Below are 24544 nucleotides of genomic sequence, written 5' to 3'. Positions count from 1 at the left end.
TTTGAACATATTCATAAAGGTATAAAAATAAAAGTACTTTCTTAGAAAATCTTCAAGATATTTAACATTCTGATACGCTTGTTTTTGTTAAAACACGCTTACGCTAAAATGACGTCACATTAACGTGCGATAACGTCAGTGCTTCTGTTGCGACCAAGAAAGAGTGCTACTTTTATCCACTGTTTTAGGTTCAGGGATGTATAATAGCAAAATCATGTTTACCTAAATTAATACACTCGAGTCGGTTATACAGCGCCAGAATAATTCACTCTGGCTATGCGCTGAAGTTATGCCGCATACGTATAACCTCTTTCCGTGCATAAATAACGTTAAAACATGGTTTTTCTATACATTATTTCTTAAGTATAGATTGTAGATTTACTAGAGCTGTAAACCATTAAAAATGTAAGTTTGAAACAATATTATTATCTCCCTTTACCTGTCTTGGTTGTGTAACCGAGTTGGAGGGCTGGTTTAGATTATTCAAAATATTCTGTAAGGGGTATTTTCATTCCTTGAATCAATCTTTGACAGAATTATATGAACAGTAAAAAAAATGTTATAAAATGTTGTTCAAATGAGATTGACCATATTTAAGATTGTTTCTAAAGTATCTAATTTATATAGATCTTTACAATAATACAGCAATTAACTAATGACCATTTTCTGCAGCAACAATGATGTTTTCATTTTGTCTAATTAAGCTTTGGTTATTTGATCTTTACATCTATACCTAACCATGTTTGGTCTGTCAGAAAGGATTATTATCAGTATTGTTATTTGTGGCTACAAAACCAAAATATCTGGCCTTTATAACTTTAATTTGAAGTTTATCACTATTGTTTATTGAATTATCTCCAAAGGCTAATGAACCGTTAGACCTGATAGGATGGCTACTTGAGGTGATTTGATAGCAGGGATCAGTCATTAATTTTGTCATTAGGAAGTCCAGGGATCAGCCATTAATTTTCTCTGAAGGGCTTCCACTGTCAGATGTCATGTTTAAAGCAGAGTTTGGCACTGATCGGGGAAGTTAACTGTAAATACTGACTCTTGTTTGCAGTGTCACTCACTCATGTTTCTGCGCATACCTCCCTCTTACCTCCCTCCAGATGAACAGCAAAATTGCACAGTAATTATTAATATCAGTTTTTAATATGATAAGCCGGCATCATTAGAGAAGATAGTTTAGTATGTATATAAATTATTAACTAAATTTCTTCAAAGTATGATAAATTTTTGTTTTGTGTATTTTAAAGGCACTACATATTTTAAAGGTTATAAAAGAGTGTTTCACATACATAGAGAATATTACACGAGTGTCTTTTCATATTGAATTTATTAAACAAGTTTAATAAAATAATAAAATGGGAGGCTCTGCCAAGCACTTTATCTTTTTCTTTTTTTTTTTTTTCAATGATTTTAATAAATTCCATGTGGGAAGTCACAAAATTAATGTAATATTCTTTTTATAATATGTTAGCTTTCCCTGACGAAACATCAAAAATTCTACTTTCTTTAACTATTTTAAACAAGTCAATTTGACCAAGTCTCCTATACTTTAAACGTCGACGTCGAACACTAGTGTATTATCATTTTTATGTAATGGCTAAACGTCAAACGTGTGATAAAATCACAATTTCTTCTTCCTGTTGCAGATACTAATGAAAGCATTTCTAGAAATGTGCCGCCTACCTCAATTAAGAAATTATTTATAGCAAAAGAGTGCTTTAATACCATTTATGCATGATGGGCGGTTATAATATATACGTTGGGTGTAATCACAACAGCACAGCCCTCGTGAAATTATTTGTATGACATATTAATGCCCGAGTTTATAAATTGTGTTAAACACCGTTTTGCTATAATTTATTTCAATTCAGGACAGTAGATAAAATATCAACAAAAACTTTGACGTCACCGCACGTTAACGTGACGTCATTCTAGCGGAAGCATGTTTTAACAGAGACAAGCTTATTAGAATTAACAATAATACTGCTGGAACAAATGTATTTTATACCATTATTTACAAGTTTGTTTTTCACAGAAACTAATGGTAACAGTTTACAAAAAGGACATTTTTAAGAGGAAAAAAACAAGTCAAATTAAGGTGACAATTTATGATAGAAAAACCTGGGCATATGGTTCTGTTGTTTCAACATAAAATACTGTCAGTTGTGACATTAAGTGGTTTTTGACACTTTTATAAAGTACAAAGAATTCATTAACAAATTGTTGATTTTGCTAAATGAAACAATAATACAATTTCCTAATATGGAATTAAAATTGTGCAAAATTTTTACCAGATTGTAAAAGATTAAGAGAAAACTTGGGTATGGAAAGCGTTTTTGTGGAGTTTTTAATTGATTTTGCTGTTTCATAAAATGTTTGCCTTGGAAAAATTCTGAAGACATTGATTTTAAAGCTATGAATTTGTTATGTCCCACTTTACCTGTTGTTTTACGCCATATAACCTGTATGGTGTAGATGCGCTGTGAAACCCAGATGGAATCAAATGTTGACCTATGGCAACCCATATTTGGACATTTTTTGCAAGGTATTGCACTCTGAGTAAAATCAGTGAAGTACTGTGGTAGATTGGGCAAGTTTGAGCAGATGTAATTATAGGTGACATTCATTGGGCTATAGGAATATTTACAAAATGATATTTATACATGTTTTTTCCTCGGTTAAAGTGAGTTATTAGTCTAATGGAATCCGGAGCATTAATTATGACGGGTTCAGTGGCATTATCAAATTAACATGACTGGCGTTAGTAAATTTGATACAATTGTTCCGCACTATGAGGGATGATTATTCAATTTGAAAATTAAAACCATTCTATGATAGTAGTCCACTTTCCCTAGAGATCCGTGTAAAACATTAAATGATATTACCCAGTGTCACCTGTCACCAAATATAATGTCATATTTATCAAAAATGTTTTATATTTGCATTTTGAAAGAGCATCTATTGTGCCCACATTGTATAATCCCTTCCCTGACCATTAACAATTTGACAACAATGTATAGGAATGTCATTAGGCATAATTGCCTGTAAAAATATGTCAGTTTTCAGTTTCAACAGGGATTCTTCCAGGTGTCATTAAATGAAACATTATAGGCTGCCAGAGCTACTGAACAATTCCCAGTGTTTCAGTTATATTACATGATGGTGTTAACTGATCACATAATGCATGTCTCTGCAACTGGACCACACCACTCATCATTCTCTGACTTTCTTTTATATCATTTTTTGTCTGCATTAACTGACAACTTTTTTTTCATGCTGATCATTTATTTTAATCTTGCAGTCTGCTTAATGTAAAATTTCATTTTTCAAATACATGCCTGAAGTTAAATCTATTTCGCCAGGTTTGAAAATTCTATCTTTACAAAAAATCTCAATGGAACAGTCAAGTGTAGTAAATGTGTATTAGATTTAGCAATACCCCTGTTCATGTTAAATTTGATAGACGTGTGTCACATTGGAGCAGTCCAATTTTCTAGGTTGTGTAGCTTGCCGCAGGTAATCTCCTTATCTGCTCGTTGTTCTATCAAATAGTTCTTGCCACTTGAAATAGATTGGCCTTGGCGTGAGGAAATTAATTAGTTACCTGCATTAAACACGTAAGTGAGGTGAAATCATGGACTCAAAGTTTGTGAGAGGAATATGAATATCTGAACTCCCCACTACAAGGCCTAGGCCAAGTGCCAGGCAAGTTTCATTTTTGTCATGCTCTTTGAGTCTGACACCTCACATCAATATCTTAAACCTTTTCATGATTAATGCCTACCTTACAGAAAAAAAGTGAATATTAGTAAATGGAGGACCATTTCAAATTAAGTTTAAATCAACATTACAATTTAATATTCGAAAAAGCAATCTGGTGCAGTGTACTAATGCTTGAATTACATATTTCTTGAAGAACATGTCAAGGGGGTATCGTCTAGGTTATAATAACCCATCTACATTTAGATTAAATGATGCATTGAGAATTACTTAAACAAATCTTTCAAGGCACCCCTGGCAGGTCTCAGCATCAGGTTTGCACTGTTTTATATGGCAATTAAACTGTCAGAGAGCTATTTCAGCTCCTCTGATGCAGGAACAGGTAACCTAATCAGGTGTATTGACCCCCTTTTATTGCCAGAATTTAATAAGATTTTAGTGCAGCATTATAATTGTACCTGGGAAAACAGAACATTTTGGTACATTAGCATAATACAGTAGCATATTGATAAATAAATAAAACAATCTGAAGTCTGCCGAATTCTAAATGCTGCATAATTTAATTAAATTGAATGATTAAACTGCTGCCGAGCACTTTATTGTAAGGTACAGAATTAAGGGAAATAAAGTAACTGACCTTGGTGAAATTTGAAAATATTTACGAAGTCATAGAGATAAAAGTAATTGTCTTGATGTGCCATAAAAACCAATGAAAACACATGATTCGGTCTAAGAAAAATATTTTTACATGAAAGTCAGAGATGATTTGAAAGTATTTGTACATGTTGTGCGCATAAAATAGTGATTAAAAACTTTTCTGCACAGTACTTCAGTCTCCTCAAAAGATGCAAGATCTTACAACCAGTATTTACGTTCGAACAATGCTACTTTTTGCCTTACCCCTATTGAACAATGGTTTGTTCTATGATAGATTGAATTATTGCCTATTATTTCAAGCAACAATGTGATGATTTCAAATTGATCAACTTTTGTCGGGACCCCCTTTCATATAATATCTTTTATTTGTTGTAAATTTGATTTATCGCAAAGGCATCGCACTGTCACGACTTTTAACCTTGTTTAGAAATTTATAAGATCTATAAAAATCATTGAGAGATAGAGGGCATAAATTTGTGGTATTCTTTACTATTGGTGATTTTGTATTTTAGATTGATATACATTACCGTATCTGCTGAACGAATTTGAAAATGAATAGAACCTTTTGATAGTATCGTAGTTTTGTAATACATGATCCTGTAATTGCGTGTTTAAAATGATCTTTTTCGGCGATAATTTAAAAGACAATAACGATAATAGGGGTTTAATTACGTGACTGTAACATTGATGGTATCGTACCTTGACGTTATTGGACACTGCTTGATCTACCGCCGTGAATTATACCACCCGTCTGTTTAATTTACAACAACGTACTGCTGAACTTCTAATTTATGCATTTATGCATTATGGACAAGCTAATTATAGCATATAGATTAGAATACTAAGTTCATGCAATATTTTTGTGTTCTTACCAGTAGACAAATTATAATTTATCATAATAACTGAGTTAGCTAAAATTAGCTTATAATTAGCATAGATCTAGTAATATTTTAAGTTTTTTGAAAAATAAGATTTGGAAAGGTAAAGAAAGGTAAAGAAATTTTTATTAAAGTTTGTCCTGATGAAATATAATGAAAAAGTACCGGACACTAATACAATAAATAAATGAATATGATTTATAGATTTATTAAGTTATTCCCAAAGTTCGTAGTTTTATCACTTGTATTAAAATTTCTTCTTGAAGATGGTCTAATCATCAGTTATCTTTTATTATCACGCTTTATGAGTACAGTATCTTGTCACCCACTGTTCAGATTGTTACGACATTTTGCTACATCATCCCCTATTAGTTAATTGTTTGGTAGTTTAAGGTAGTGCACCCATATGACAGGTGGCAGTTGGTGTTCAATTATGTATTTAGTGTCTGTATTCTCTGATTGTGACAGAAAGCTTTCAGTCTACTAGGGGAACAGTGTGAACTGTCTATGGCAAAACAGGTTTTATAATTACTTCAAGTCAAGATTTTTTATTTATATAATTCTAGTTCTGTTAGCAACAGCTAATTGGGTTGCTAATTGCAGATCTCGGAACATTGCAAAATGCCTAATTATAATGAACAGGCGATGACAAAATTAATGAAGTTTAAGTTTACATAAAAAGTGCCCCTATATAAATTGGAATCATTTAACTTAATGTGCATGAGATTTCATGGTTTGTATAAAAAACACACAAAAAAAAAAAAAACACACTGGCTCGCACAGGTGAGGTTTCCAGGCCATTTGAATATATGGGTTTCAAATTTTGAAGATAAAATGAAGGAAAATTTGATGTTTGTGTTAGGATTTCATTTCATGGATTGCTGCAACCAAGAATACCATGAAAATTAGTTCCCCGCTAATATTAATAATTGAACAGTATGTTGTTTATGATTTATCGAAATAATGTGCCCATAGGTATTTACTTTTTTTCTTGTCAAAAATGTGAGGAGATATCAATCGGTCTGCTTGCACCTGGCCAGTTTTAGACAGTTTTGACTGATAGTGATGTGAATGATTGATTTCCGGGGATATACGGTGGTACCTCAGTTTTAGGAAATGGTTTGTCAGAAGACACCTGAGATGTTAACCACTGAAAAATTGTTATCACCTGTTCACCGTGTCCAACGTATACGTCGCATTTACGGTGGGTATGCTGCATACATGGTATATTGTACGCTCCATTACCGGCATTTCCTGTTGATTTTGTCAACATCCCTTATAGTGAGGTAAGAAAAACTACTTATTTTCATTAAAGTTCAACGTGTTCAAAGAAACGATATATTCAGTACGAGCTGCAGATCATTTAAGCTCCCAATGAGAATGTGTTTTTGGTCAGTAATTTTCTAGTTTCTTCAAGCATTCAAGTAAACCGGCGTGTGAAGTCGGTTTTGAACTCTGATGTTCACTTTCAGGTTCATTTTCTGTCTCTTAAAATCATTCTGTTGACTTTTCATCGGTTTAACGCGAGAATAGTATCACAAGCTACAATTTGAAATATATATCATGGCGTAAATTCATGTTTAAAGGGAGCTTTATGCCAAAATTAGCGATGTACGCCCTATAAAACGGCGCATCTACAGAAGTACGCCACATAAAAAGGCCGTTATATATATCTAAATGCAACAGTTACTGTCATTATTGTAAGGAATTTCCGGGGATGATACCTAAACCCCACCACTATGATAAATTCCTAGCAAATAGACTCTTTAAAATATTAATTTTAATGTCGAATGTTATCAAATAAACTTGACTAAATATATGAAATAACTGTGTTTAAAGAGTTACATTCACAATTAGATATCATGTATAATAATCAGTTGTCCATAAGCATTTACCTGGCACTCATTAATCTTCGCCAATATTTTCGGGCGTTTACGTTAGCTTACGAAAGAATCGTATCCTGAAAATAATTACATATATGTGGAACACCTTACACGATGGCGTGGTGTCTCAGTATTACGCAATGTTATTGGCATTGATTTTATTCTTATATCATTTCAATTGTATGTAACATATTTTACGAATTTTAATTGTTTTCATTTGTAGATTTGAGCCGCAACATCAGAAAACAAACATGCAGTGGCTTTGCGACAAGCATGGATACAGACAGCCTGCGCATGCGCGCATTCTGGTCAGGATCCATGCTATTCGCTTATGGTTTCTCTAATTGCAATAGGCTTTGAAAGCGAACAGTATGGATCCTGACCAGACTGCGCGGATATGCAAGCTGGTCTGGATCCATGCTGAAAACCAATATGTTGGTTTTCTCATAGCGTGGCTCATTTTTACTTTCAGGAATCATTTACAACAGGAAATAGTCTTTCTTTCTTCTTAGATACTTTAAAAGAAAAATCGACAATTTCTTCCACGGTTATCTTGGAAACAAGTGCTTTTCATTCAGGAAACGCAGGGCAGGTTGTGAAGTTACAGGCCATGTTCACACTAGCAGTATTCGTTTTGTCCGCACTCTACCTCATAATACGACAATATGCTACTTGTGAAATACATTTTCAGTTTTTAATTCGTTTTAGGTTCCGACACCGAAGATTACTTTACGAAAATATATGGAATGTTCATGATTCCCAAGTAAAAACTTTTAACGGGCAATTTTATACCGGACTGTTTATACAAAACAAGCATGTTTATTTTATCTTCCGAATAATTAATATTACTGTTATTACATTATGTAATTCCAAAACCATTTATAATTGTTAAAAGGTGTAAATAAAATGAAAGAATTGATGCGAGTGAAGACATACGTAATCAGTTGCTATAAATATAACGGCCTTTTTATGTGGCGTACTTCTGTAGACGCGCTGTTTTATGGGGCGTACATCGCTAATTTTGGCATAGAGCTCCCATAAAACATGAATTTACGCCATGATATATATTTCTATTTGTAACTTGTTATACTATTCTCGCATTAAACAGATGAAAAATCAACAGAATGATTTAAAGAGACAGAAAATGAACCTGAAAGTGAACGTCCGAGTTTGAAACCGACTTCACACGTCAGTTTACTCGAATGTTTGAAGAAACTAGAGAATTACTGACCAAAATCGCATTACCATGGGGAGCTTGAATGATCTGCAGCTCGTACTGAATATATTGTTTCTTTGAATACGTTGAACTATGAAAATGAGTAGTTTTTCTTACCGCACCACATAGGATGTTCACAAAATCAACAGGAAATGCCGGTAATGGAACGTACAATATACCATGTATGTAGCGTACTCGCCGTAAATGCAACGTATACGTTGGACACGGTGCTGTTGAATATCAAACATTCCTAATTGGTTTTAATTGATGACAAACTTTTTTTTCCTAAATAGATTTATTTCCCTAATTTGATATATGTTAAAACATTAACATTAACAAATTAACACTCGATAATTGTACTAAATGTGAATACGTTGTAGATGTTACATTGTTCTGTTGAATGTACATAGTTACACTGAAAAGCACTGACCACTCGAGGTTGACAGGGATGACCAAAGTGCTTGAGCTATTCCGAGTTTCCAGGATCCAAACAAAAAAACTTAAAAGGAACACAGCCGGGGAACCAAAATCCATTGCTCTGGCAAGTTCAGGTGCATGAGTGAATGGCATTCACTGTACAAGATATATTTTGCCTATTTGTTTTCTGGGTGTCAATTGTTATACATGTTAACTAATCAGTGAGGTTTCAATACAGGTGATTAAAGCGATATGTGTCAAGTGCACACCTGTTTTGATTTATCAGTCTGTCCGTTTGTTTGCCAAATGCACATGACTGCCCGGTGATAAGAGAGGTTAGAGAAATAAGGATAAGATTTTGACAATTTTTCTGATGTTTGTATTTTGTCTACTTTCAGGGGAGCAAAGTACCTATGTTACAGTCACCCCTCGGTGTTATGATGGGGTACAACAATGAACCTCCCTTCACATCACCCCCTCCCGCACACATGGGCATTCCGCCAGTCACTATAGATCCTAAAACAGGTAAGACATGATCTTCCCTTCACATCACCCCCTCCCGCACACATGGGCATTCTGCCAGTCACTATAGATCCTAAAACAGGTAAGACATGAACCTCCTTTCACATTGCCCCCTCCCGCACACATGGGCATTCTGCGGGTTGTAGTAAAGTTCCAGATTCAGGTGTTGTTGCTTTTTTTTTCCAATAAACTTTTTACTGTCATAGCTTATGATTTCATGTGACCATCTAATAAGTGAAACTGTAAGTCTTTCCAACATTTCAGAAGTTTTTCAAATGTTCATAGAAATTAGAGAAAAAGGACTTCAGTGGACCGAAGGGCCATTGTAATATTAGAAGTTTATGATTAACTATGACACAAGCATTTAGTGGTGATTTTATTGTGAACATTTATCATGAATGTTTTCCCGCCTGATTAGATAGTTTAACAATTTTCTTAAATGGACCAAAGTTTTGACGAGACTAGAAATATGCCTTTGACATAAACTGATAATTTTAATCTCACTAATTAGCTGAAGAAAATAGGGATATCAAAGCATTGAATATTTCCATTTATTATTTGAAATTATTCTTCCTGCTCTGATAAGAATGAATAATCAAAATAAAAATTGTAGAAAAGTTTGATCCATGTTAAGACAGCTTCCATAGAAATCAATAGAGCTGTTTAGATAGTCCTAATTATATTTCAACATCTCTCAGCTCTCTCTGCTATATTTAAAATTTAAATATCCTTGAACTGGCCACTACTTTTCTAGAAAACTATGTACAAGGGCGAATATGAAATATGAAAATAAGCCCTCTTTGCCTGACAAGGAGGGCAGTAGGCTGAGAAATCCCTAGATCAGGCTGGTATCTTTTTGGGCTTGTATCTCTCAGTAACCTTTACACCTTTTAATTGCCTCTGAAGTTAATTTCATGTCAAGTGATGAACTTTGTGAAATTTCAGAACAAGGGCAAATTACTAAGATTGATCAAAAAGAAGTGCTTGCTGAATTTTGCTCTAGCCTCATTTGATAGGCCACTGCGAATTTTAGGTCCCTTTTTCACCCTAGAGCACTTCATTTCTTGTGACTGCCAGGGTGCCAGCTTTTTCCACAACTTTTTTTATTAAGAAATTTTAGTTTCTAACAACATTTGTTATTGGGATATAGTTTATATTATTAGTTTAGGAGTGGTACATTTTATCATATCAAAAGGGGAGAAAAATTACTTGATTAGGTATGAGTTTGGGAAATGTCATGTGAGTGCCATATTGCTCTTGTATTTTTCAAATATAGTAAGTCAGATCAGTGCATTTCTTCCATATCAAACGCCTACTGAGCCTTTGCAATATTTGTAATTATACAATATTTTATATTTTCAGGTTTACCACGTCATGCATTTCCATACCATACAACAGCCGGCCAATTTCCTCCCTCATTATACCCAGATGTCAGTTGGTAAGTTAAACCAAACCTCCCTTGTGTCTGTCTGTCTTTTACTCTCTTTCAAGTGTTACAGTTAGCAAGTTAAATACGAATCCTAGTTATACCCAAATATTATTTGATAAGTTAGATACCAATCCACCCTTGTCATACCGAGGGGTGAGTTGGGAAGTTAGATACCAATCCACTCTCATCATACCGAGGGGTGAGTTGGTAAGTTAGATACCAATCCACTCTCGTCATACCGAGAAGTAAGTTGGTAAGTTAGATACCAATACTCCCTTGTTACTCCCAGATGTCAGTTGGCAAGTTAGATACCAATCTTCCCTTGTTATACAGAGGTGTAGGTTCATAAGTTAGATACCAACCCTTCCTGTTCGTTGGTAAGGTAGATACCAATCCTCCCTCATCATATCCAGACGTCGGGTTGGGTAAGTTTAATACCAAGACATCATTTTAAAGGTGATGACACATGACCATACCACACTTCATACAACCAGTTCTCCCCCTACCGAGATGTCATTTGGTAAGTTTTCTAAATGTTAGCTAGTTTTCCTCCTTCCAAGACTGGTTGGTAAGTTATCAACACTTTGGTCAGCGAGTTCTCTTGTCAGAATGTTAGTTCAAGTTGGTAAAACATAATGCCAGTTTCTCCTTCATACCAAGATATGATATGATAAAAGTGGGATTAACTGAATTCACACATTATGACAGCAAGATGTCTTCGTCATCAGGTGAAATATACAGAGAATAATAGAAGGTTTTCAGTTTGATTTGAATGGGAAAAAGAACTTAAAATATAAGATATGTGATTATCTTGTCATGCCAATACATGTATAAATTGTTCAAATGTACCTGACTGGGAGAAGAGGTTTTGCCTGGCTCATTACAGGGTTTTGTTATCACACAATGGCACTCCACTAACACTTCATTTTATATCATAATAGAGATTTTTATGTGCATTATAGCAATTCCCATAAAAGTGTCAACCAGACTTTTTTTGTGAGTACATATTGAGGCCAGACAGGAAATTTTACAATTACTGTTGTATGTTTTTCTATCAAAATGATGTTTTTGAGTTTTTAAGTTTAAACATTTTTTTTTTTTTTAATCAAAATTTATTATAATTTTGCCGTCAGTAGTACTCTTTATATCAAAAGTGTACAGGAGTAATGTAATTTAAAATTAACTGATTCTGAATTCTCAGTATTATTAGAAACTTACCGCTATCTGTGGACAATGTTTTAATGAGAACTCAACCCCATATACTTCAAGAATAATAAGTGACTGTTCATATGTAGTTTTAACTTGCCACAATCATGTTCGTCAGAATGTTCTTGCATTGTGAACATTTGTACGAACACAGTTTCACAATTAGTTCCGAGATGACACTTACAGAAAATCAAGCATCTTCACTACTCAGACATGACATTAAGCAAGCTTCTGAATGACACTGGCATGACATCCATACGACTTGTTACAAATTACCTCCAGGTTGTATGAATTATAAAAGTACACTGAAATTTTTCAGAGCCAATGATGATGAATTAATTTCGGCTGGTTTTATCCAGTCGATCCTTGAGGTGTTTTTTTTACATTAAAAAAGGTCAAATTCTGAAAAAGGTATCCATTTGAGTGCTTTAAATAATTTCAAATAAGAAGGGAAATAAAAACAAAAAATAATTCTGGTTGTCATTCAATTACATTTCTGCTTGTCTTGTATAAATGACTTTTGAAAAATAGCTAAAATGTAAATACATTGATAATAATAAGAGTAACAAGAACTTGGATTGGTACTCTTTATTTCTTTAATCCTTACCATGCTGGACACGATTGATACTTCCTTTGCGACCAGTGTAGACCAGGATCAGCCTGCACATTCATGCAGTCTGATCATGATCTGCACTGTTCACTATTCAGTCAGTAAATTTTCAGTAAACTCCCCTTCAAATGATAAATGGTACTGCCCAAATTGGAAGATGGACCAGTCTATTATAGAAATTAAGCATGGTGAGGGTTAAACACACAGTTGTAATAAGTAATAAATGTGCAATGTGCTTTTTATTAAAATATGTTCAATGTAAATGTAAAAAATCCTCATCAGTTGAATTTATTTTTAATAAAAAAAAAATGTTTATAGATTAATATTCACATTTAAATACATATAATTATTAAATGGTCATTTAAAAAAGAATCAACATTTTTAGAAGTAATACACATTCACATTGTGCTTAGCATAGATATATTTAAAAAGATGTGTACTACCTTGAACCAACTGAACAGTACTGTGTATTAAACACAAAAATACTAATTTTATTTTAATATGTAGATACTATAAAGTAATTTTTCATGTTTTCAAATATGAATTTCGGTCTTATCTTTAAGCTTCAAAACCATTTTTTTGGTAAGATTAGTGACTAGTATTCTAGTTTTCTTTGTATTTGTCAGTATATTTGAGGAATAAATAAACGACTAAGTCAAACGCTTTCCATTCAAATATTTCCTCGAAATATTATCCTTTATTTCTTTGACATTACCGAAATTTGAATCAGAATGTCGTATGTTGAGGCAATCAGAACTTCGAGTAGGAATATTTGTTGAAATTACATGAAAATATACATAAGGCACAATGAAACTCTAGAGAATTTATATTTTATTTCCCGTCTTATCACCCTTGTCACATTGCAATTTAGTTTGAAATGATCGTCAGTTTCATATAAAGCTTATGACATCAGTTATTGAATGTGAAAAACTGTTGATAGAAAATACGTGAATGATTCATCATGGAGGATATTAGTTCCTCAGTAGTACCAGTCTTTGAACACAAGGGCAAGGTAGAAAAAATATTTGGCGTTCTAGCGAGTAAAGATCAAACTATGAGGAAAAGTTAGAATTGTGAACAATATGAGAATATTATAAACAAGTCATTTTAAATAATGTCCATTAATACTTTGAAAAAAAAAGTTTTTTTGACTGAACAAAGAATAAACATGTCGAAATTGTCTTTTATTTTGTAATTGTATTTCCGTGTATATTTCAGGCAGCGACCCCCGGGTTATCCGATCTCCTCAGGTGCCTTAGGTGGACATTATCCACCCTCATTTATCAACTCATCTGCACGGTTTCCAGCAGGCTTTTTTCCCCATGGTGTACCTCCGGGTATGCCCCATGGCCATTTAGGGGCGGGACCAAAACAGGAGGGCGGAGTCTCAGACAATCACAGGTGAGCAGGATAATATGAATTTACAATGATGTAAGGAACAGAATATAAAGAGCGGGCACCATGGTCCTTTGCTAACATAGTCTGACTATAAAACCAAGAGACATGAGTTTGATCTTGCTTCTCCAACTAAAACTTATAACATTGGGATTTAAGAGTATGGTGTAAAGGAGTAAGTTCCAGGTACTCGCACACTATCCGCCCATTAACGTTACTAACGGTCTTCTGTAGGAGTCGTCCATATGGCTACCAGTGATGATATAAAAATTTTCTACAAATTGTCTTTAATAAAGTCTTTGTGAGTCAATCTTGGAATTGTAGGTAGTGTAGGGCCGTGGTACATATTCCCAGAATATTGACAATGTATGTGTTATTTCAGTTGTCATTGATAGTCTACCTTTAAACATTGTATTTCTATCATTTTGTTTTTCTTTAATAAGCCCTGAGGAGGGAGTTTTCTGTGAGCATTTGTGGCTATTTTAAGACTGCTATGGCATCTATTTTATTACAGCAAGAGCAATATTTGTTGCCTGGAACAACTACTAAATTTGTTTCATCAAAGCTTAACCACTTTTATATCTTGTCTGATATGACCTCATTTTGTAGAACTGGGTATTTGATTAGCTCGGATCAATGGTCATTTATATATTTGTTCATATTGAATTAAACATGATTTGCTATGAGGAAATGTCTGCTATTGATTGAAATTTGGATTAATTATTGAAGTATTTAAATGTAAATTGTGATAGCAGGTTCAAATATCACAAAGAAGGAGGAAAATTAGGTGTCTAATGAAACAGAAGTTTTAAATTTGTCCCAAAGAAATATTTTAACTAACAAGATGGACTGAAATGTACCACAAAGAAATGTTTAACTAGCACAAAGAAATCTTCAGACCATAATAATGGTCTTGCATGTAGCTGAAAGAAACACTTTTGTCTGTAATTTAAATGATCTATGTGGATTGTTTATAGATGATAGGGAAAGAGTCATTTAATCCCAGCCACTAAAGTGATAGGGGCAGAAATAGGAAATTAGCAGTATCAAAAACATTTGATGGGAAATTGCTGATATCAAAGATCATTCTTTTGGTTCTTTTAAGGATCTTCTGGCTCTTTCGAGATGATAATTCACCATCTGATCATTTTCTGGTGACTGTCAAGTAGATATTTTATCCTTTCTTGGCAATTAGACTCTAATAAATTATGGTGGCTATGTCACATCTAGAATGGATTTAGTGATGTATTAGTGTTAATTTCTCTCCTAAACAATAATTCTTGTTAGAAATCCTTGATAGTGTGAAAACCTGGAGCTCTTCAACAGGTCTTATATCAGCAGTGTATTAATTGTTTTTTGCTGTTTATAGATCAAATGAAAGAAGATATGATACTTCTAAGTAATAAGTTTAGTCTGCTGCAAGATTCTTCACTTCTGATATATCACATTGTAAAATTCACTCAGATAATTAAACTACCGTTTCTTACAACATAACAAAATGAATGGTTACTTTACCAGGGAGACTGGCTTGTTTAAGTTTTTGTACAAAAATAGCACTGCTCTTGTGTTCAGGTCGGACAGGGAGTCATTCTTTGGTCTGTACCTGTAGGGCTTTATTCTGCAAAATCACCAAAAAACACCTGGTGTGATTTTACAAGTAGAGATTAGCCACTTGATAAAATTTGAGGTTTTTTGTAGTATTGTATATTCCCACCATTTTTATTAATGATGTACAACTTTCTAGTATTTTCTGCACATCATTAAAAGCAATACAAATTTATATAAGGTACAGTCAGTTCTTGGTTAAAAATGACAAATGCAGGCATCTTTGTGATGCAGATTCTGATATTTGTCTGTGAATGAATCACAGTACAGTAGCTGCAGTAAAAGATGAAAGAAGAAAAAAATACAAAGGCAGACTGTATTTTCAGTTGATTTATGTTGCAAACTTCCTTTGATATTTTTAGTTTGTTTTTTTTCCTAATCTTGCTTCTTTTCTGATTTCTCTCCCTTTGAATGGTTATATAAGTTATAAGGAGTTGCTTCCCTTTGATGGAATTTTTTTTATCTGCCGTATCAGTTGTTTTATAGAGGGATATTGTGCCATATGTCCTGATAGTGTGTGGTGTTGTATTGTCTGCCAGGAGAGAAAAAAAGAATGTGATAAAATTGTCTATGGATATGATCAGTTAATGCTTGAATGTCGACAACTTCAAGAGGCCATAAATGTCAATAAACATAGATTTATGGTCGATTTATTCCTCAACAATCAACACATCTAGCATTAAAAGACTGGCATGATGTTTCATAATAAAATAGGTATATTCTGTATCTCTAGTCATTTTTTCTAACATGCAGTTACATTTGGGAAAGAATCATTTTCATGGAATAAAATTACCAATACATCACAATATTAAGTAGTTGAAAGAGCCTGTAAAAGACATTGTTCCCTGTGACTGTCTGTGAAATTAGCACTTGTCCGGAAGTCCAGGACAAGTAATTATTGTTTGGACAAGTAACTTCTGCAGGAATTATGAATAGAGTATAAAGGAAAGCTATTCACTTTTGCTGATTCGGACAATTAGTTTCAAATCCTAAATTCACAGACTGCTACGACACTATTCATCTTTTGATACATAAACTTTCATTTACAGTGGGGCTCAGTAGGTAGAGCGTTGGTCTACGGATCGCGGGGTCGCGAGTTCGATCCTCGGGCGGGGCGTATGTTCTCCGTGACTATTTGATAAACAACATTGTGTCTGAAATCATTAGTCCTCCACCTCTGATTCATGTGGGAAGGTTGGCAGTTACTTGCGGAGAACAGGTTTGTACTGGTACAGAATCCAGGAACACTGGTTAGGTTAACTGCCCGCCGTAACATGACTGAAATACTGTTGAAAAACGGCGTTAAACCCAAAACAAAAACAAAAAAAATTACAGTGGGAAAGTGATCATTTACATTGTTTATATAACACATGTCATTGGGTTGCATCGTGGACCAGTATCTGTGTCCTGTTCCAGTTCCAAAGTACAACTTGTATATTTGGTAGATTGTACTGATTTTTCACATGTTATGACATTAAGTGTTGCCTAATTTAGACATAGCATCCCAGTGTTTCAGACATAGAACTAAGTTTTAGTGTTTTTTTTTTACACATTTCAACTGTCTTCTGATGTGTTTCAGATATAAATCAATGTACATTTATATGTTTCATACATAAAACAATGTATGTTATATGTTTCAGACATAAATGTGTTTAGACATAAATCATTGCATGATTATATATGTTTTTAGACATAAATCATTGCATGCTTATATGTTTTAGACATAAATCCATGTATGATCATGTCTCAGACATAAACCAGTGTATTGTCATGATTGTGCTTCAGACATAGATCAATGTATGTGTTTCAGACATAAATCAATGTATGTGTTTCAGACATAAATCAGTGTATGATTATGTGTTTCAGACATGGTTTTAATGAAGGGAGTGGGAATCAAAGTCCAGTACCAGAAAAGAAGAAACCTCATATAAAGAAACCTCTAAATGCATTTATGTTATTTATGAAAGAACAAAGAGCAAAAGTTGTAGCAGAATGTACGTTAAAAGAATCTGCAGCAATAAATCAAATACTAGGTCGACGGGTAAGTTGTTTCCCTTGATCTCGATATAACGCTTCAAATGATTTTGGCTTTGAAAGGATAAAGGTGTCAAAGATTCGAACTCTATTTGATGAAATGCACAAATACTTACAATAGATTTTCCTTTATCTTTATAAATGAACAGATTGGTTAAAGGTCCATTACTAAGGAAAGTGAACATTTTAATTTCTTTTAAAAAGCACAGAAACTATTGCATTTTATTGGAAAATGAGAGTTGGTATGTAGAAATTCGAAATAAATCACAGTATATGTACAATTATTTTTCTATGAAGTATGAAGAAAGTTAAAAAGACCTGGGGGTCATTCTGTCGATTCATTGGAATTTCAACATAATACACATACATTTCTTTGAGTTCCAAAGACCTTCTGTAAATTTTGACCTGCCAATCTTCATTATTTAGTGTCTTGCAGAAGTCTATGCACTGGCTATGAAAAAAATTGCCAACTCACTTTCCCTTAGTAATGGACCTTTAACAATAACATATATTCAGACAAACTGAACAAATGTGTGTAACATATACATGTAAATGAAATGCTCGAGTAAAATGTTGTAGTTGAAAAACATTGATTGTGAAAATCTTGTTAGGTCAAAAGATGTAATGTGTAACATTCAGATATATCTACATGGTACTGTAAAATACGCAAGTGTTCATTCTGAAAATATTTAGTTAATACCGGTCACGTCACAGACTTTAATCTGTGAAGACAATTACATACATGTGATTAATAAAGCTAGAATTGCATCATCAAACATTGAGTGAGTTACCAGTTCAAAGACTTGCGTTGGTACCCGGCACAAAAATGTGTGTTGGTACCCGGCACAAAGCAGTAATTATCTTAATGACTGTGGCAGACCTTTATTCCAGACTGTCAGAACTTCACAGTAACAATTAGCGCCACATTATATTTGAAGATAAAAGAATTGTTCCTCTTTTGATTGAGTACTTAAATATTTTGTGTAATGAATTGTGGCTACTCCCCCCACAGTTTGATTTCCTTCTATTCGCCCTTTGAACATACTTTGACTTTGAAGCTTTCCTTTGAATATGTATTTATTTTCAAGAAAGTCTATGAATCTATATTGCATAATATTGCCCTTTTATTGTCTTTGATGTATTGATTCTGTGAAACAAAAATATCCTTTAGTCAGTATTAAAAGGTTTAAATAAATGCATTAAATAATTGCCGATCAAACAAAACTTCTGCTGTGAAATACACAAAAAAGATATTTCGGTTTTTGCTACTTTTCTTTCATAAAGGTAATAATAATAGTAGAAAGCACCGCAGAAAATTTGAATAATAGTTTGTAATTTGGCTGAAAAATTTGTAGAATCACGTGCAACCTTGATACATTTCAGTGGCATGCCTTAGATCGTTCAGAACAGGCTAAGTATTATGAAATGGCTCGCAAAGAAAAAGAATTACATCTCCAGCTTTATCCTGGTTGGAGTGCAAGAGATAATTATGCTGTACATGCTAAAAAGAAAAAACGAAAGAAGGACCCGATGCCCGGAGAGAAAGGTACGCGCCCTGATGATCGATTTTTGGACAATCCAGCATTTGGTAAATATCAGGGTCGCGGACCATGCATGCCGAGGCACATTACAAAGATATTGGAGTTAGAAATGGATCATTCTCCATTTTCTGGCTCCAATGTTGCCCAGTTTTGCACATTGTTGTCTTGTTTTGTACTAAAACTGTAAAAAAATGTTACTTTCACTGTTGAGCTTTCGTTTTTGGAAATGGATCAGAAAGAGCGTGTAGCGTGCAACTGAAAGCACTAAACGTGAAATGTCTCCTGCACTCCATATAACCAGAATACTTCAATTGAAGACGGAAAAATGAAAAGTTTAATAACTATTATAAACATAAGGGTAATGAAATTTTAATATAAGTTTACAAGATCTTATTTTGAGAGCTAACAAAAGAAAATTAATTTCATTAGATGGAGCAGTGATATTTCAAGATATTTGAATAATACGTGAAAAAAACTGAAATCAAAAGGCAGCCAAGAATAATGTGAAGAGAAAGGTGTTGCGAGACTGCTACCTGAATCTTTTATGAGACATAAACAAAACCTGTTTAATATAAAATCATTTTAATATCAAAATAATTTTCGTCTATAAGCAAGAAGTTTCAATTTGTTTATTTAATGTGATTTATTTGCTAATTTCATTTTGCCAGAATTTAATCAGAAGTTCTGAGTTCTATTATCATCGCAAAAATCAAATTAATATATCAGTCTGATAGAATAAAAGTTGGGGGAAAAAATGTGATAAGTCTTCCGCAAAAAAATCCCAGGGGTTGCCGTTTACGAAGTAGCAAATTTGTCGTTGTAATGTACAATATGAATTCATTATCAGACTATAACTTGATCAAATTAGAAAAAATAATTGAAAAAAAAAAATTGAAATGGAGAGTGATTCAGGGGATATAAATATACGGCCATAGATTCTTAGATTTATACAAAAAAAAAATCTAATAATCACTTAGATAATTATACTGATATAATTTATATTACAACTGATTTTTAATGCGATACAATTTATATATAACCATAGAGAATTCAGTGATAACTTAATTAAGATCAGAAACGATAAACAACAAAAAATGAAGAATTTCATGTAGAAGCTTGCTAATATTTGTCTATGAATAAGCGTTATTTCATGTTGTTATAGCAGGTGGTAGATTTGAAACGAAACTCGCAAATCAAATGTTATAATATGAAATGTCCAGGTTTTAAAGTTTATATAAATGTTTTTCAACGAGTCGTAGTGTGCTTTTTGCTTATAGAAATTTCCACCAGACACAAAATTGTCTAAATATGTATCACTAAATATTGTAAGTAAAGTATATAAGTAAGTAAACTGGCAAAATGAATTTTTTATTTCGAAATTTTTCAGGGTTATTCTCAGCTATACGTGATGTTCACATTCAGATTTATTTTTGAAGTAAATTAATATAAAATTTTTAATTAGTACTCCCCTTGAGTAAAAAGTCATTTTAGAATAAGAAAACAAAATTCCATATTTTTTTTTTTTTTCGTAACTTCTGTAAAAAAATCTGAGGCATTCAAGTATTTTTGCAGAAAAATTAAGAGTTGATGAAAAAGAAGGAAAAAAATCAAAAATTGATAGAAAAATAAAATAAGTGAAAAATAAAATGATTAAAAAGTAATTAATAGAAATGTTTTTATGACCTCAGTGCCATTCCCATTGGTGGAAAGATATTTTTATGGAAGGAGAAAAGGAAGTTAAAAATAAATAAAATGAAAATTTGCTGAAATTTTCAGTGGCATTCCTTAGATAAAGAGGAACAAGCTAAATATTATGAGTTGGCAAGAAAAGAGAAAGAATTACATTTACAATTATTTCCTGGTTGGAGTGCACGAGACAATTACGGCTCTCATGTGAAAAAGAAAAAACGAAAAGTGGAAAATATGAGAACACATGGTTTAGGGGATACAGGTAACCAGATATGTAAATATTAGTGTACTAACTTTGGTTGTAGTTGTATATATATTAACTCAAGATGCAACTATTACAGTTTTGAGTATTTGAATTATTATTTAAATACAGATAAATTGAAAAATAAAAAGAATTTTTTTACACTTTGGCTGAAAAAAGAAAAATTAAAACAAAATATTGCCATGGAAATAAAGATACTAATTGTTGCATCTGCTTGAATGGAAAGTCATCAAGTGAAGTTCACAAAGAAATGGTAAGAAAATTAATTACCAGTACACAACAAAGGCACTCCAACCAGGATGATTATAACACAACCGAAAATTGCCAAAAAAAAATTAGAATAAAACTGAAACATGATCAGAATGCCACAGAAAATTTATTTCATTGACACCAACTTAAAGTAAATTATAATTGAATTGCTGGGATTACAAGTGTATGATAGTAATTTTATGATCTGTGCTGATTATACTTTAAATTGAGAGTAATAACAGGATTTTTTTTTTTAAAGCTCTATAACCACAAATTGGGCGGCATTTGAGGTTAAATGAAATTGTCTTCAGTTTCTGGTAATTTAAACTTTTTCAGTGGCATTCATTAGATAGAGCTGATCAAGCTAAATATTATGAAATGGCAAAAAAAGAGAAAGAATTACATTTACAATTATACCCTGGTTGGAGTGCACGAGACAATTACGCTACACATACAAAGAAAAAGAAACGAAAAAAGGAGACTTCATCTATAGGTGGTCATAAAGGTAATGACCTTGATGAAAGGTTTATGGAGAATCTAGCTTTTGGTAAATATTCTATTTATCTTGGCATGCATGCATGTACTCCGCTTTCCGTGTGGTAATATGAGCCGCGTCGTGGGAAAACCAACATAATGGCTTTGCGACCAGCATGGATCCAGACCAGCCTGCGCATCCGCGCAGTCTGGTCAGGATCCATGCTGTTCGCCAACAGTTTTTATACGCCCGTTTGAAAAACGGGACGTATTATGGGAACGCCCCTGGCGGGCGGATGGGCGGTTGGGCGGGCGGGTGGGCGGGCGGGCGGCGTCCACAGACCTTGTCCGGAGCATATCTTCTACATGCATGGAGGGATTTTGATGAAACTTGGCACAGTTGTTCACCATCATGAGACGGAGTGTCATGCGCAAGAACCAGGTCCCTAGGTCTAAGGTCAAGGTCACACTTAGAGGTCAAAGGTCAAATTCAAGAATGACTTTGTCCGGAGCATATCTTCTTCATGTATGGAGGGATTTTGATGAAAGTTGGCACAATTGTTCATCATCATGAGACGGAGTGTCATGCGCAAAAACCAGGTCCCTAGGTCTAAGGTCAAGGTCACACTTAGAGGTCAAAGGATACAAGAATGAAAAATTCAAGAATGACTTTGTCCGGAGCATATCTTCTTCATGCATGGAATGATTTTGATGTAGCTTGGCACAGTTGTTCACCATAATGAGAGGGAGTGTCGTGCGCAAGAACCAGGTTCCTAGGTCTAAGGTCAAGGTCACACTTAGAGGTCAAAGGATACAAGAATGAAAACTTTGTCCGGAGCATATCTTCTTCATGCATGAAAGGACTTTGATGTAGCTTGGCAAAATTGTTCACCATCATGAGACGGAGTGTCATGCGCAAGAACCAGGTCCCTAGGGGTAAGGTCAAGGTCACACTTAGAGGTCAAAGGATACAAGAATGAAAACTTTGTCCGGAGCATTTCTTCTTCATGCATTGAGGGATTTTGATACAACTTGGCACAAATGTTCACAGCATGAGACGGAGTGTCATGCGCAAGAACCAGGTCCCTCGTCTAAGGTCAAGGTCACACTTAAAGGTCAAAGGTCAGATACAAGAATGACTTTGTCTGGAGCATTTCTTCTTCATGCATGTAGGGATTTTGATGCAACTTGGCACAATTGTACACCCATCATGAGACGGAGTGTCATGCACTGGTCCCTTCTTTAAAATTACTTCCCTTTGCTGTTACTATAAATAGCTTATATTGTAACTTTTTCATTACAAGTCGTAGGGAAAAATCGAGACCACTTTTCTGTAGTACAACATGCATGTTACATCCAATTCTGAGGTGTATTTTGAGCTATCTCTACCTGGTAAGGATTTTTGTGTGGACTTGTAATTTTTTTTTTTCGATTTTTTTTTTTTTTTTTTTTTTTCTCTTTAAAGATTAACTTCCCTTAGTTGTTACTATAAATAACTTACGTTGTAACTTTTTTATAATTGACCGTAGGGAAAAACCAAGACCACTTTTCTGTGGTACAACATTGATATTACTTTCAAATTTTGGGTGTATTTTAAGGTATCTCTACCTGGTAAGGATTTTTTTTGTGGACTTAGAAAAATAAAAGAATTACAATAATTTCTAAAAAAAACAACATTGTAAACAACTAGAAAATTAAAATTCCATTTGCAAATACAGGTGCTAGTGTAAACAAATTTGCTGTGACGGGCGTATATTGTGACATTCTGCACCCTTGTTCTAATTGCAGTAGGCTTTAAAAGCGAACAGCATGGATCCTGACCAGACTGCGCGGATGCGCAGGCTGGTCTGGATCCATGCTGGTCGCAAACCCACTATGTTGGTTTTCTCATGGCATGGCTCATATGTTGATTATATTTTGTTTAATGATGTATTATATTTTTCCTGCTTTGTGTGTTGTGTTTATCTAAAAGAAAAGGAATTCTCTTTAATTTATTCGGGAGTAAAATCGGCAGAATTGACTGAAATTATAAACTGTTTACTCCCAGTCTTGTACAGCAGAGGAGCTGATAGTTTTGAAATTCTGTGAACAGATTTTTTGCTAGCCTTTGATTATTGCGTGAACACCTTTACACAAGTCATTTGTGTTTCCTTTGAAAGTCTTATCTCAATTGGTGCTATTCTCATGATGCACCTATGACACGAAAAACCATGATTGAAATTGTGCCCATCAAAAACGCAATGTGTTCTCGCGGGAAATGTAAATGATTGTTCCGATGATATTCACTGATTAACCAGCAATATGCGTGTTTCAATAATGGCTTGATCAAAGCAGAAAAATGGGCAATTTGATTGTTTTGTAATCGCTACTTACATTTATATGCCCCTTGTGACCTTCCTAGACATGCTTTTAAGAAAATGATGAAATTAATTGGTTTTTAATTTGTTCAAAATTGTTTATAATAGCATTAAAATTTATTTTAAGGCAAGGTTATTGTATAATGTTGTTGACCATATGTACTTTAGGTATTATGTATTAACATGCCGAGATCCACCTCGGAGAGGTTATAACCTGGGCATGATGCAGAGATCTCTTGTCGGCATCAGTATGAAATAACACTCTTTCCTGTCCTCTTTGGTATTGCCCTTACAACCCAAGATGTTTTCTTTTTTTCCTAAATTTTGACAAGTTGCAGTTTAAATTCATGTTCTTCTATCTCACCTCTTGTAAAATGTTTAAATATTT

The 24544-nt window shown here is 33.7% G+C and overlaps 1 protein-coding gene across 13 annotated transcripts in view; it reads left to right on the top strand.

The window, feature by feature from the left end:
• LOC123563751 (protein pangolin, isoforms A/H/I/S-like) overlaps positions 1-24544 on the top strand; it is a 97789-nt gene that overhangs the window by 61844 nt on the left and 11401 nt on the right. For 5 of the 13 annotated variants that reach the window (XM_045356747.2, XM_045356743.2, XM_045356751.2 and 2 more), the window contains 5 exons: positions 9182-9308; positions 10668-10743; positions 13769-13951; positions 17417-17591; positions 21662-21872. In XM_045356747.2, the coding sequence (XP_045212682.2) occupies positions 9182-9308; positions 10668-10743; positions 13769-13951; positions 17417-17591; positions 21662-21872 (772 nt within the window). Of the gene's footprint in view, positions 1-9181; positions 9309-10667; positions 10744-13768; positions 13952-17416; positions 17592-18967; positions 19173-20901; positions 21077-21661; positions 21873-24544 lie in introns of all 13 variants that reach the window. The other 8 variants (XM_045356748.2, XM_045356755.2, XM_045356746.2 and 5 more) reach the window with 4 other exon arrangements.

Source organism: Mercenaria mercenaria, chromosome 2 (genome assembly GCF_021730395.1).
Source record: "Mercenaria mercenaria strain notata chromosome 2, MADL_Memer_1, whole genome shotgun sequence".
NCBI classification, from domain to species: Eukaryota; Metazoa; Mollusca; class Bivalvia; order Venerida; family Veneridae; genus Mercenaria; species Mercenaria mercenaria.
Note: the sequence above shows the minus strand (reverse complement) of the source record. Positions and strands in the feature narration are given on the sequence as shown.